General features: G+C 53.6%; 2 protein-coding genes across 2 annotated transcripts; one reads left to right on the top strand and one right to left on the bottom strand.

Moving 5' to 3' along the window:
* Nucleotides 1–12,112: 12,112 nt before the first annotated feature.
* LOC111139409 (histone H2A type 3) lies at nt 12,113–13,969 on the bottom strand. Its single transcript, XM_022491656.1, has 2 exons — nt 12,998–13,969; nt 12,113–12,513 (listed from the first exon to the last, which is right to left on the bottom strand). The coding sequence occupies exon 1, from the start codon at nt 13,930–13,932 to the stop codon at nt 13,540–13,542; it is 393 nt and encodes a 130-aa protein (XP_022347364.1). The 5' UTR covers nt 13,933–13,969; the 3' UTR covers nt 12,113–12,513; nt 12,998–13,539.
* Nucleotides 13,970–14,236: 267 nt separating this feature from the next.
* LOC111139410 (histone H2B type 3-B) lies at nt 14,237–14,684 on the top strand. Its single transcript, XM_022491657.1, has one exon. The coding sequence runs from the start codon at nt 14,246–14,248 to the stop codon at nt 14,624–14,626; it is 381 nt and encodes a 126-aa protein (XP_022347365.1). The 5' UTR covers nt 14,237–14,245; the 3' UTR covers nt 14,627–14,684.
* The last annotated feature ends 407 nt before the right edge of the window (nt 14,685–15,091 follow it).

Raw genomic sequence — 15,091 nt, 5'->3', positions numbered from 1 at the left:
CTCCTCTCAGCCAAAGCCGGCTGGCTGAGCCCGTCAGAGGCAGCCTTCCCTTCTGTGTCAGCCCATCTGTCCACTTCATTCACTCGAGCCCTCAGCGTTTTACCGCAGTTGTTCTAAATCCCCAGTCTGATAATTCCAGCACCTGCATCGACCTGCATGTGGTCCTGATGGCTGTGTCTCTCTTTATGCAGGAATCCTTACTGTTGGGCATGTCTGGTGGTTTCTGGTTGATGGCCAGATGTGATGCTCACACTGAGTGATAAGAGCTTGAGAGAGTCAGGGTTCATTGGGAGGACTTGTGGTGTTCTGGGTATGGGGTTGGGCTGAGCCTCGGCAACGGTAGCTCTAGGCCCCAGAAGCTCCTTCTGTCTGGCTGATGCTCTAGAGCGTCCAGAGTGAATTATATATATAATTACATGTATGTAATACATAGATCTTACAAATAAGAGTATTAATAAAAAGGATACATCTATGTATCTTATTAATTCTATTTGTAGGGAGCTCCGTAACTAATACACAGCTTTTCAGAGAAAAGTGAAAATAAAACAGAAACATCTTAGACATGGGGGCTGCAGCACTGAGAGCAGGCTAGATGAAGTGCTTGCTGCTTTCTCAGTAGGCTGGGGTGGGGCTGAGCTTGACCACGGTGCCAGGGCCAGTTTGTGAAGTCAGGGTTAGGGTTAGAAGTCAGGGAGACTGGGTTGGATTGTACAGGTTACAGGCCGTTGAGAATTTTTGAGTGCTGTAGAGAGATGAATGCTTTTGTGGATGGCACCTCCTTGAGCGCAGGCGCCCATCCGGCAAGTGAATGACAACAGCCATTCCGCCTTTTCATCCCTCGAGGGGCAGACGAGCTAGCCAGGTGCACTGTGTCCGGAGGCTCCAAGCCTGTCACCGAGTACCAGCTCCAGGTGATTTTTCGGAGCATTGGAGCCAGGGTCCTGTCCAGCAGCTGTCTCCAGGGACCCCTCCGGCATTCCTCCAGTTTCCAGCAGGAAACACAACATAAAATGCTGACTCAGAAAACAGATTTGTTTTGCTCACAGATGTTGCTCCTCCCATGACAGGCTGCATAGGACCCCTCCCCAGGTACATAGGTTGGAGAACTGATGTCCAATACAACACTTTGATTTTGGACTTCTAGTTTCCAAAACTGTGGGGCATTACATTCCTTTCTTTGTTTTTTAACATGTTTTATTTATTTACTTGAAAGAGAGAGCGAGAAAGCGTGCATGAGCACAGAGGGAGGGGCCGACTCCCCGCTGAGAGAGAGCGGGAGGTGGGACTCCATCCCAGGACACTGAGATCATGACCTGAGCCAAAGGCGCTCTTTAAACCTTTTCTATCAACTTCCCAGCGAGCTTTATATTTTCATGAAAATAAGCCTACTTCTCCCAAGATCATCCTTGTTTATTTTATTTACTATCATGAGTGACATTTTCCCCACTCGATTTTGTACTGACTCAATGGGAGACAAGGAAAGAGAATTTAGTACGTCACTGAATTTCCGGGGGAGCCTGTTCTGGTGTGTTGCTTCTCCAGGGCAGTGGCTCTCCAACGGTACCATGCATCTGCACACCGACGAGCCTCGCGGAATGCATGGCTGGGCCTCATCCCCTCGTGACTCACTGGGCCTGGGATGACTGGACTTGGCCTTCCTGACAAGCTCCCAGGTGACTTGATGCTGGCTAAGTACCGCACTGGAAACACTGCTCTAGGATTTGCAGGTGTTAAATACCCCCACATACGCTAGGAAAAGTAGCAAATAAACCCACAAAACACCCCCCAAACCTCTTTCTCTACAATCTGTGATATTGCAGAATAAAGACTCTAGTATGAGATTTCCTTGCCCTTCGGAGGGTAATGCTGTCTCCATTATAGTCGCGCTAGAGCTTCCTCACTGTGAGGAGCCACGCATTACTACGACCCCGAGAGTCCTATTAATGTGATTTCCCTGCTCCAGCAGCACCTACACCCCCGGGACCACAAGGGCCTTCTGACCACAGCTGCTTTCTGGCGGCCGCAACCCACGGGAGCGCTTTTGGGAGGGCTTCTGTGCTCTGATTGGCTGGGTGCCCCAGCTAGTGTATCCAATTAGAGAGCCGAACTGCCTCCGCTGTTTTGAATACGCTCTTTGGTCCAATCCCATTTGTCTGTTCCCAAACCCTCATTTGCATGCGGGCCATATAAATAGGACTGCGGCGGCTGTTCCAGATCTCTCACACTGCGCCATCGCCTCTGTGGGGGAGCTTCTGCACCCGGGGACTTAACGGTGGCACGAGGCATGTATCAGAGGGTCTGGATCTCCAGGCTCACCACTTTCTACAGTACGTTCCGAGACCCCCTTTACTAACCCAAACTCCTCCCGCTACGTTTAAAACACACTTCACTACCCATTCATAAGTCAATCGGAGAAAGACCACTATCATATGATCTCCCTGATATGAGGAAGTGGAGCTGCAACGTGGGAGGGGGGCGGGGGGTTAGGAAAAGAATAAATGTAACAAGACGGGTCCAGGAGGGAGACAAACCTACATAGGAGATTCTTAATCTCACAAAACAAACTGAGGGTTGGGGGGTTAGGGGGTAGGGAGAGGGTGGTGGGGTTATGGACATTGGGGAACGTATGTGCTATGGTGAGTGCTGTGAAGTGTGTAAACCTGGCGATTCACAGACCTGTACCCCTGGGGCTAATAATATATGTTAATAAAAAACAACAACACACTTCATACTGGTTTTCTATGGCTGCCCTAACAAACCACCTGAAAGACGGCAGCTGGAAGCAAAGCCAGTTCCTTCCGCAGTTCTGCAGGCCAGAGGTCCTTGCTCAGCTGGGCCCCATTGAGGCTCATGAGCTCAAATCAAGGGATCCTTAGGGTTGCTCTCCTGACCCAGGGCTCCGGATAACCCCCCGCTACCCCCGCCGCCAAGACTCAGGGAGGCTACAGGCAGCCCCTCTGACTGCTAGCTGGCCCAGCGTGGGCTGTCTTTTCCCCCAGCCACGGCCCTCATTTCTTCTCTGGCTAGCCCGGGGTCCCCTGCGGCCTGGGCGGGTCCCATCCTCCCTCCGACTTCCAGTGTGTCTTGTGCTGCGTCTTTCTTACCCCAGCGGACAGAGCTCCCTCCTGGTAAGCTGCCTGTGATCAGCTTGGGAAATCTAAGATAATGTCCTTCTCCGCAGATCTGCAGCCTTCATGACAGCTGCAGGTCGGGCAGGAGCAGAGGAAGGGGTTGGGGTCTGGTTACCAGAGATGTCTCCACTCAGATTTTCCCTTAGGACATGTGGAGTTGTCCATTATTCAAACCAGTTAGGTTCTGTAGTAAACACGAGGCTCCTTCCTCCGTGGGTGGACCTGGGCATGTAAGCCAGGTTCACATGCTCACATGGACAGCCACAGATGGCTCAACCAAATGGGATATAACAAAGCTGGGACGTGTGTTGGTTTTGTGTTAGAAAAGTGACCTGGTGGGGTGCCTGGGTGGCTCAGTGGGTTAAAGCCTCTGCCTTCGGCTCAGGTCATGATCCCAGGGTCCTGGGATTGAGCCCCGCATTGGGCTGTCTGCTCAGCGGCGAGTCTGCTTCCTCTTCTCTCTCTGCCTGCTTCTCTGCCTATTTGTGATCTCCATCAAATAAATAAATAAAATATTAAAAAAAAAAAAAAGAAAGAAAGAAAAGTGACCTGGTGACACCGGGGTGTGTCAGACAGTCCTAACACAGAAGGGGTGTTATGTCTGAGGCTCTCCAGGGCGGGAATATTTGCTTGCCTGAATGAATGATAGATACAATCATGGGGAACGCATGGGAAGTTGGAGTGAGCAGATGTTATGGTTGCATGGATACAAAATGTATTTGTTCACAGGGACGCCTGGGTGGTTCAGTCGGTGAAGCATCTGCCTTCGGCTCAGGCTTAGGTCATGATCCCAAGGTCCTGGGATCGAGCCCTGCATTGGGATCTTTGCTCAGAGGGGAGCCTGCTGCTTCTTCCTCTCCCTCTGTCTACTGCTCTGCCTACTTGTGCTCTCTCTGTGTCAAATAGACAACAACAAAAATCCAAAATGTGTTCACGGAAGAATTCGTCTGCTCTCAGTAGAAAGAAATGAGAGAAATCATAAGTGTCAGCCTCCTGGGATGTACGCTACACACATAAATGGCCATGTCTTTGGTGAGGACCATATGACCAGGGTCATGCTAAACAAGGCGACCTCAAAGTCTTTGTGGCTCAGACTCCAGAAGAACAAAAACACAGTTGACCCTGGAACAATGCAGGGGTTAGGGTGCTGATCCCATGAGCCCTTGAAAATCCATGTGTAACTTCGGATTACCCTAAGACATTACTGCTAATAGCCCATTGTTGATGGGAAGTCTTTACTGATAACATCAATGGTCAGTGAACATATATTTTGTATGTTATATATATTATATACAGGATTCTTATAGCAAACTAGAGAAAAGAAAATGTCATTAAGAAAATCATAAGGAAGAGGGGCACTTGGGTGGCTCAGTGGGTTAAGCCTCTGCCTTCGGCCTGGGTCATGATCTCAGGGTCCTGGGATTGAGCCCTGCTTCCCTCCCCACCGCTGCCTACTTGTGATCTCTGCCTGTCAAATAAATAAAAAAAATCTTAAAAAAATTATAAAAAGAGAAAATCATAAGGAAGAGAAAATACATTCACAGTATTGTAATTATTTATAAAAAAAATCTGTGTCTAAACAGACCTGCACTGTTCAAACCCGTGTTGTTCAAGGGTCCACTGTAATTTGTTAAATAACTGGGTTTCCTTTAAAATCTGGGAAATTTCAAATGCATGCAAAAGTAAACAAAATAGTAAAATAGACTGGATTTCTGCAATTATCAGCCAAAGACCAATTTTTGCTCTTTTATATTTTTACCTTCCTCTGCCTCAGGTTATTTGGAAAAATAAAATACAAAATATTGTCTCAATTCATGCATACATATTTTCCTGAGTTCCTAGGGCACCGCAGTTGACTAAAACACATTTGTTTAATATTTCAGGGTCATAATTAATGACGCTTCTCAACAAATGGCAGATCCTGTCTTCCAGGTGTTTTGTCAGTTACAAACCTTCTCAACTGTGTAGTAGTAGACTACACAGAGCTTATAAGCACTAATAAAGGAAAAATTTCAGCTTCTGCTCTGTGTGGGTCCCACTCCTGGGATAACAGGGAGCTATACATTAACATTTACCAAGGTGAGGGACGCCTGGGTGGCTTAGTGGGTTAAAGCCACTGCCTTTGGCTCAGGTCATGATCCCAGGGTCCTGGGATCAAGCCCTGCATCAGATTCTCTGCTTGGCCAGGAGCCTGCTTCCCTTCCTCTCTCTCCGCCTGTCTCTCTGCCTACTTGTGATCTCTGTCTGTCAAATAAATAAATAAAATCTTTAAAAAAAAAATTTGCCAAGGTGAAAACGACTTGGTAAAACCTTAGAGCACAGGCTCTATTTCTGTCTCCAGCCTGCCTGTGGATGTCAGACTCACCCACAATCACGGGAGCCCATTCCTTAAAACACATCTCTCTCTGTTATCCTATTGCTTCAGCTTCTTGGAGAATCCCTGCTGAGAAAATCTGGAATTACCACACTCATTTGTCTTTCACCCCTGGTTGTAATAGGCCAAAGTCTTTCCTGGTGTGTTAGCTTCTTGGAGCTGCCCTAACAAATACCACAAACTGGGGGGCTTACAACAGGGTATAAGCAACCCCCCACTCCCCCCACTCCATGCCTGACCTGGAGGCCAGAATTCCTAGCTCAGAGGTTCATGGGGCCATGCTTTCTCCAGAGGCTCTAGGGGCAAATCCCTCCTGCCTCTTCCAGCTCCTGGGGCCTCCAGATGTCCCTCGGCCTGTGGCTACTCCAGTCTCTGGATCCATGTTCACCTTTCCCCCACCATGTGTCCACCTCCCTCTGCCTTTCTTCCATCAAGAGACATATAGTTGCATTTAAGACCAGAAAGATCCAGGAGAAGCTCCTCCTGCCAAGATCCTTGATTTCCTCCCAGTTCCCACTCAAGGTAGAGGCTACACCCAAGGTCAGTGGAGCAGGGGAGCTGGCCCCTGGGGTGAAGTGTGTGGCTTGAGATGGGGAAACATTTGCTGAACTCCAAGCATCACAGGGAGGGTTAGTGCAGGGCAAGCCCACCTCAGATCAGGAGCAGAAACTAAGCAAAGATGCAGGAGAGAGATGCAGCTAGGAAGAGACGAGGGCACAGCACACTGGTGACCTCTCAAATTCGCATTGCTACATGGAGTGACTCTGATGGAAAAAATATACAGATATCCCAGCTGGCTCTGCCAAAGGGAAAGGCCTGGTGAGAGTCATGTGGAAGAAAGGAATGCTCTCATCTTCTCTAGTGCCTCCCAAGAACCAGTTTTACCCAGTGTTGGTTGTGGGAAACTGTCGAGGACCCCCCAGCGATCCCAGGACTCAGAAGATCAATCTGTCTCTGCAGGAGGGACACGGATGTCACCACGAGGAGAGAACAGTGGCCAAGAGAAACAGGCATAGAAGAACATCAGTGACTACCTCCCCCCACCCCGCCGCCACTGGGAGGGGCTTACCGCGCTCTTCACTGCATCTGCAATACTAATTTTCATCAAGACCAAAACCCCTTGGACTGTGGTTTCTGCACACCCTGAGTGCAAAAACGTAAAACAAAATAGCTGAATTCATGTTTTGGGTAAACAAACAAACAACAACAACAGCAAAAAACACCACCTAAATCCAATCTGTGTTGGTCATCATCACTAAGTAATTCTCCCGGCCTCCGAGGATATTGCACGGCCCACTAATTTATGTCAGTTGTTCCCCTGTCTACCTGGAGACAGCGTCAGATCCCACAGCGCGGGGCTCAGTCCTACAGGACCACTCCACACCCGGATCCCACGCCAGTGGCAAGTCCATGTCCACGGTTAGCTAGAACGTTCAGCCTACACGAAGATTACAGCCATGAGACCGCAGAAGGATGTAAATGAGATGGTGTTGTATTCTAATCAATTTCGGTAAACAGGAAAGTGCTGACATACGTGGGTATTGGGTTCTCAAGCCCGTGTTTATCTGAACGCTCCGATGTGGACATGTGCGTATGCCTGTGGGCAGCAAAGAGGGAAACAAAGCGTGCACTCCAAGCAGTGGGGAGGAGGGGAGAGACGCAGCTGGCCGGCTGGGAGCTCGGGGTGCTGGCCGTGCTCCATCCCTGCGCGCACTGGAGCAGAGGCCTGAGGAGCCGTCACCGGACAGACAGAACGATCCCTTTCAGGAAGGGCGGGCGCACGGGGCGCTTACAGCAAAGGAATGCGCGTCCCTGAGAGAAATCAGTGACGTCCAGTACAGACGCCGGTCAGCATCCGCGACTGCGAGCCCAGGGGAGCAGCGGCGAGGCGGGGCGGCCGCCGGGCTCACGGTGGCGGTCAGCATCCCAAGGCCACCGGGGAGAATTCGCCTCCAATGCCGTCAGGCTGCAAAGGCTTCAGGGCTTCACCGCGAGAGTCTCGAGCACAGCCCGCAGGAGCCAGAGCCTCCGAGCCCTCAGTCAGCCTCGGCGCGCGCGCCACCAGCCGCCGGCGACCTTCCCCTGCGCCCCCGCGTCCCCGGGCCCCTGCGCCCCCACGTCCCCAGGTCCCTGCGCCCCCGCATCCCGGCCTCTCTGCGCCCCCGCGTTCTCGTGCGCCTCCTTATCCCTGAGCCCCCGCACCCCTGCATGCCTCCATCTCTGCACCCCCGCATCCTGGTATCCCTGCATCCTTTGCGCCCTCGTATCCCCCCACCCCCACACCAGTACCCCGTCACTCCTGCCTCCCTGCCACCTGGCACCCCCAGCGCGTATCCCCAGAGCTCCGCCGCTCTCAGGGATTCGCCAAACCTCCACATCGCGCGCTGCCTTCCCGGACCTAGAACCCTAAGACCGAGCATCGCCGCGGTGCGCCGCCGGGCGGAGGCACTAGGCCGGCCAGCCAGTGCGAGCCCCCCTATCCCGCGCGACCCCGACCAGCCCAGGGACGCCCAGCGCATGCGCCGCATCCTCGGGGAGCGGCCTAGAGATGGCGACCCCGTTCAGCAAGCCCTTGTCCCTTTTTCCATTTCAGCAAAAACAGCCGTGCACGCTGTCCCCGACTGCCTTGGTGGAGGCCGCGCCCTTCGCCAGAGCTCCCTTGCATCTCGGAGCCTGCGGAAGGGTGGCCCTCTTTTTTGAGTCCCTCGTTTTCTTTCCTTGGTGACTTCATCCCAAGGAAACCCAGCCTGGGTGCAGCCCCCGGACCGTTTTGGGGCAGCGGTAGCTTCAAGGGCTTTGGAGCCAAGTAGCTAGGGCTCTTCCGGCCGGACAGCACCAGGCGTGTGCAGATGGCCGCGCATCCCACGCAGATGTGCACCCAGTGAATGGCACACCTGTAGGGGCGCTCGTCAGGCCGCTCCTCTCCACGTGCACAGGTGTCCTTGGGAATCAGGGCACCCAGGCTTTGTCCTGCCATGGGAGAGCTCTGAGAGGGCTCACCTGCCTGGGGGTAGCTGGAGGCTAATGTGCTTTCCAGTTCACTGCAGGTATTGGCACGGAAGGGCTTGCAGGCCCATCAGAGCACTCAAACAGGTGGATTTTTAAATCCATTGAAAACTCCCAGCAGAAGCAAGAGCAAGAGATGGCGTCAGTGGGGAGGAAGGCTGCCCCTCCCAAACCCAGGCACGCCTGTCCCGTGTCCCTGTGTCCCTTCCGACCCCAGGCATGCCTGTCCCATGTCCCTGTGTCCCTCCTGACCCCAGGCACACCTGTGCCGTGTTCCTCCCAACCCTAGGTACACCTGACCGTGTCCCTTCCGATCCCAGGCACGCCTGTCCCATGTCCCATCGCTCCCCACTGCCTCAGCCTGCCCATTGATGCTGGGGCCACCACCGGGTGCTGGGCCCATGCACACAGGTGTGGTGTCCCTGCCACGCTGGACAGGCTCACCTGTGGAGAGTCCCAGAGGTGGCTGACTAAGACCTAATGGAAACTGAGTGTCTCCAGCGTGATTGCTTAGTGCCTACTGCATACTTACTTATCCTATTTAGTGCCTTCTGTATACTTTACACTCACGAATACTTAGCGACCAGATGCCTCACATTGGACTACCTTGTGTCTTGGTTCTCTTGTATCTTTAAGCCCCACTCACTCTCCTCACCTTTATCTACACTCCCATCTTAGGAAATTCATCCATTCCCCTCCTGCACCCCAGCTGCCCACTTTTATTTCTTTGTCTTTCCCAGGAGAATGGAACATTCTAATGTAATAGAACAGGTGCTCCCCCTGGGAAGCTGCAGCCAGGCTGAGGAAATGGGAGTGTAGAGAGCGGAATGAATGGCCAAAGGGAGGCCTGGCCTGCCCAGAAGCCAAGAGTGCTTCTTCACCGTGGAGTGCATGTTTGTATCTACCGCCTGATCCAAGATGACCTTCTCATCTCGAGATCTTTTCATGACACCTGCAGAGACCCTGTCCCCAAATAAGATCACACTAACAAGTTCTGGACATTAGAATGGGATCATATGTATTTTGGTGGTGAGGGCACTACAGGTGGGCTCCAGGACTCTCCACAGACAGGACCTGCCTCCCGACATTCCCCATGTGCTGATGGTTTCCACGTGGGCGAACCTGGCTGGGGGGACCATGAGGAGGTGCCGCAATGTGGGTGTGCCTCCGGTGGAGGGTGCAGGCTGGCCGCCAGGAGAGGGGAGCACTCCCTGGTAGCAGGGTGGGAGCCTGCATCTCCGGGAAGGCAGCTGCCAGGGATGGCATTTGGGCCACACCGCTGCCCTGGCTGGAATGAGAGCAGGAGGAGAGAGGACACCTCTCGTTGAGCCCCAGGACCCGTGGTGGACGACAGCATGGCTCTCATGGACGGTGGAGGTTTCTTCAAACTGGGTACCCAGCAAGCCTCAAGACTTGTGAACCCCAGCATGGGCCATGAGTCCCATTGTGCAGGCTGGGCCTCAGGGGACTCTGTCCTCGGGGGACAGCGTGAGGAAGTTGAACTATCCTTGGAGAGAGCCTAGATACAGGAAGACACAAGGCCCCCAGGGTTGCGATGGGGGCTCTCTGGAGCAGAGCTTTCCTAGGTGACTTCACATCAACCACTGACCTACCAGATTAACACCCCTCCGCCTCCCCCCAACCCCCAGACCCTCCACGGCTGAGATACTCGGGGCTGTTCCATCATGCTGCAGGAGAAAACTGGCAAGACAGGATCCAAGTAGGGCTGTCCAGGCCTGGGGTGAGCTGCGGATGGGGCAGTGGGTAAGGAAAGGCGTCTTGGAGGCCTGAGGGCAGTGCTGGCAGGAGGGGTGGTCATGGGCCCCATGGTCTCAGGGGAGGAGGGGGGCGCCAGGACGTGGTCTCCCCAGAGAGCTGCCTGGGACTCAGCCACCCGCACGGAGGGGAGTGGGCAGAGCGGCGGATGCAATTCTAAAGGTTTTGCTGGGTGGGCACGGAGAGAAGAGCAAAGTCTCGGTGAAGCTTGGTGAACAGTGCGTGGAAACAGACCCTCCTGGGAGCAGGTGGTCAGTTCTGGTGACCAGGCCTGGGACCTCCATGCGCAGGAGAGCAGCATGGGGGTGGAGCAGCTGGGCTCTGCCCAGTCCTGACAGCTCTCTAGCTGGGCTACCCGTCCTCCTCAGGGCGTGTCCCCTAACACTCTAGTACATGGTCCAAGTGAATATGTAAATTGAGGGGGTCCTTTACGCTTGTTCACTTGGCAGTCTTTTTTAAATTTTAGAAAATTTTTATTTTTTCATTTTTAAAAAAAATTTTTCATTTTTAAAAGATTTTATTCATCTACTTGAGAGAGAGAGAGATCACGTTCGGGGGGGAGAGGCAGAATCTGGGAGAGGGAGAAGCAGTGGCCCCCTGAGCAGGGACCCCAATGTGGGACTGCTTCCCAGGACCCGGGGATCATGATCTGCACCAAAGGCAGACATTTCACTGAATGAGCCCCCACCCCCGCCCCCCTTGGGAGATTGTTGACCACATTGGAAGTGGACAGAGCAGGGAGGAGCTACCCGATGTGGGGCAGGGGCTGGGACAGACCCATCCAGGCCCAGGAGAGGGGCAGGTTGAGTGATGGAACCTGGCCCAAGGGAGCAGAGAATTCCAGAAGCTGGGAGCACTTTCCTGGCCGTGGTTGTGAATGTTACTGCATTCTTCCTGTGGGACTTTGTACCTCCCGGGCTCCCCTTTCTCAATAAACTACTCGCTCCGCAGGGACGTGGGGAGCATGGCAGAGGTAATCCCAAGCCGGGGGATCGGGTACATGGGACTTGCCATAGTGAGACGGGAACAGGCCTCCGATCTCCAGGCTCGTAGAGGCTAGCGGTCTGCCCCATCTCCCCTCCTTCCCCAGCCCCTGGCAAGCATGGATCTCCTCCCCAACTGTATGGCCCCATCCATTCTGGCTATTTTTTAGACATGGGATCACACCCCATGTGGCCCTTTTGTCTGGCTTCCCTGGTAGACGTGTTTTCAACGCTCATTCTCATGGTAGTGCAGGCCAGTGCCACACTGTGGTTGAATGGCGTTCCACAGTTCACTTACATATTTGTCTGTGGGGATGTTTGGGCTGTTTCCGGCTTTGGGAACATACAAGTCACTAAGTCATTGTGGGTACCTGGGCGTGGGACTGCAGGGCCATGTGCTGCTTTCTTATGGAAGTGAGGGTCCGAGGGGCTTCCTGTTGCACAGGTGGGCAGCTCTTAGCATTTTATCACATATCTGAGCCAGGTAAGCCCTGACAGACGATCGATCAGACACTAGACTGGAGCTGTGCAGTTGAACTTTCCGCGAGGACGGTGCTGTTCTGTTCCCCTGCTTTCCAATGTGAGGCTGCTGGCCATAGGCAGCCAGGACACCTGAGAAACTGCACCCTTGTGTTCAATTTTAAATCAGTGACTCCCGAACAGCTCTGGTGGCTTCTTGGTCTCTACAGGGGACAGCTCAGCCTTGGAGATGACAGATGAAGGGCTGCCTCTAAGAACAGTGTCCGCCCCCCACCACTGCACAGCCTCCCTCTTCGTGTCCCACTTCTGGAATAAAAAATCGGGAGCTCCCCAGAGAGACTCGGCAGACCTCAGTCCCCTGCCCCTGAAAATTCAGCATTTCTTAAATGCCACGGAGGAGTTTGATGACATACAATGACATCAATACATACATACATACATACATCAATATCAATGCATAAACACAAATTTCTGCTAGAGCTGAAGACTGTCACTGGACACACGATGGCCAGCTCAATCTCCAGAAGGCTCTCTAGTGTCTGGGACATCCTTGCAGCTTGTGTCCCTGACATGGGGCCTGCTGATACACGTGCTCTGCTATGTTCCTCCGCTGCAGTGGAGTCCTGTGTTCTGGTCCACGTGGATAGGTCAGGCTTGCACACCCTGGGTGTGAATTTCTTTCACAGCATGAGACTATTTTCCTAAAACCAGCAGATGTGTGCTGAGCTCCAGATGGTGTCTAGGAAGCCCTGGTTGAGTAGACCTAATTTCAGGAAGTACAAATTATATAATCTTGAATTGTCTCACCGCCTTGTCTTTACTGCTATAAAAAATTGATGAAAACAATAAAGATAATGATAGTAGAAGTAACAAGTGATCAGACTGTGCCAGACACTGTCTTAAAGAAATTATTAGGAATCAACCAGTGAATCCCTCCGCTCCCACGACTTGGCCAGGACCCTTGGGATTGTCCAACTCCTTTATTACACCACGTGGAGCTCGTGGACAGTGCCCTTCCGAAATAGCCACACCTATATTACATGATCTGATAATATTCACTTTACACGGACTTAAGTCACAAACCTAGTTTTCCTGACCAAACTCAGTGGACAAATTAGCTTCTTCTCTCATTTTAGCTATCAGCCTAAGGGACTCGGATTCATGTTTCACCAACCCAGACTGAACAATCTTAATTCTTTTAAACATTCTATTTACAGTAACATTTTCTTAAAAAAGTTAACACTCACCTTAAAAATGGTTTCTTAGAAAAGATTGCAAACGCCTCTAGAACAGGAACTCTTTTCGAGACCCTCATGTTCAGATCAGATCAGAACTCGGATGGTTTCCAAAAACTTCGAAACATCGTCCCGCTCAAGCACCTTCACATTTTTAAATGTAAATCCTAAGGTTTACGTGGCTCCTTCTCTCCACTAAGGACGCTTCTCCAGTACCCAGTGAACCCACCGGGTTCTGCAGGCCCGGAGTAGGCAAGCGGCCTGTCCCTGGCGTCTCAACGTGGCCCAGTAGCACAGGGACAAGCACCCTCACGGCGAGCGGTAGCTTGGGGTGAGGGCGGCCACGTGCTCGTCCGCACCCGCGGCGGCGCACCAGCCCGGATCGTGTCTCGTGTCCGGTTCCCCGTGCGCCCGGGAGAACGCAGCCCTAGGACAAGGAACGGAAGCGTGTTCAGTGCGGCTCTTTTCGTGAGGCTGGGGGTGGCTCTGAAAAGAGCCTTTGGTGTCACGGGGCCCCTGGGGCGCGCGGCCGTTACCGGCCCACCTCCGCGGCCTCACTTGCCCTTGGCCTTGTGGTGGCTCTCGGTCTTTTTGGGCAGCAACACGGCCTGGATGTTGGGCAGAACGCCGCCCTGCGCGATGGTGACGCGGCCCAGCAGCTTGTTGAGCTCCTCGTCGTTGCGGATGGCCAGCTGCAAGTGGCGCGGGATGATGCGCGTCTTCTTGTTGTCGCGCGCCGCGTTGCCCGCCAGCTCCAAGATCTCGGCCGTCAGGTACTCGAGCACGGCCGCCAGATACACGGGCGCGCCGGCCCCGACCCGTTCCGAATAGTTGCCCTTTCGGAGCAGGCGGTGGACGCGGCCCACCGGGAACTGCAGGCCGGCCCGCGACGAGCGTGACTTGGCCTTGGCGCGCGCCTTGCCGCCCTGCTTGCCTCGGCCAGACATCTCCAAGTCGGGCGCGGGGAGAGAAAAAACCTGAAAGAAGACGCCCGAAGCAACAAGGCAGCTAGGCCCCGTGAGCCCTTATATATGGTCCAGAGGTAGCCTAGCCGGCCTCGTCCGATTGGATAGCGACAGCCACCAGTCAGAAGAGGAGACCGCCATCCCCTAATTTGCATGCGCCTTTTTCCAGTGGTGACGTGACGTAGCACTTGAGCCTATGAGGAACGAGGAACTCTGGATCCTTCATTTGCATACGGGATGTATAAATAGAGTTGCTCCGGCTTTCTGTTCTTTTTGTTTGGAGAGATCTGCAGCCATGCCTGATCCGTCCAAATCGGCGCCCGCGCCCAAGAAGGGCTCCAAGAAGGCCGTCACCAAGGCGCAGAAGAAAGATGGCAAGAAGCGCAAGCGAAGCCGCAAGGAGAGCTACTCCATCTACGTGTACAAGGTGCTCAAGCAGGTGCACCCCGACACCGGCATCTCGTCCAAGGCCATGGGCATCATGAACTCCTTTGTCAACGACATCTTCGAGCGCATCGCCAGCGAGGCCTCCCGCCTGGCGCACTACAACAAGCGCTCCACCATCACGTCCCGCGAGGTGCAGACGGCCGTGCGCCTGCTGCTTCCCGGCGAGCTGGCCAAGCATGCCGTGTCCGAGGGCACCAAGGCTGTCACCAAGTACACCAGCTCCAAGTGAGGCGCGCCGGCAGCCCCGGAACCCAAAGGCTCTTTTCAGAGCCACCCACACAATCGAAAAAGGGTTTCGAACACGGTGAAGGATTGTCATGTGGACCAATTACGTTTTGTGCGTCCTAGCGGTTTCCTGGTGGTTGGGGATGTGTGCGTGCGCACGTTTGTGAGTGAGTGTGAGCAAGAATGTGGAGCTATTCCGTGCGGAGTTCTGGGACGGGAATCCTGGCCAGGCGTTCAAGGATCCCATGTCCACCCTCCCCTTTTTTTGGGGCTATCATGCGTCACCAATCGAAGTCGGAGCCTTGAGCTTCTGCGTCCTCTGGTGGCTGCAGAGTGTATCCCGGCCCTTGCGCGCGTGGACTCCTAGGCTCTGCGCTGTCTGCGCGGGGCGTGCGCCTGTGGGTGAGGGGCGCGGGGCACCTCCAGGAGGCTCTCGTGCCTACCGTCCCTCCCCAGTGTCCCTGATGAA

The sequence above is a fragment of the Enhydra lutris genome, unplaced genomic scaffold, assembly GCF_002288905.1.
Source record: "Enhydra lutris kenyoni isolate GAN:26980312 unplaced genomic scaffold, ASM228890v2 scaffoldscaffold106, whole genome shotgun sequence".
Taxonomy (NCBI): Eukaryota; Metazoa; Chordata; class Mammalia; order Carnivora; family Mustelidae; genus Enhydra; species Enhydra lutris.
This window is presented reverse-complemented; position numbering and strand designations above follow the sequence as displayed.

Bases quoted from the DNA above. Each gene is read 5' to 3' on its own strand.
- LOC111139410 (XM_022491657.1), top strand. From the start codon at position 14,246: ATGCCTGATCCGTCCAAATCGGCGCCCGCGCCCAAGAAGGGCTCCAAG.
- LOC111139409 (XM_022491656.1), bottom strand. From the start codon at position 13,932: ATGTCTGGCCGAGGCAAGCAGGGCGGCAAGGCGCGCGCCAAGGCCAAG.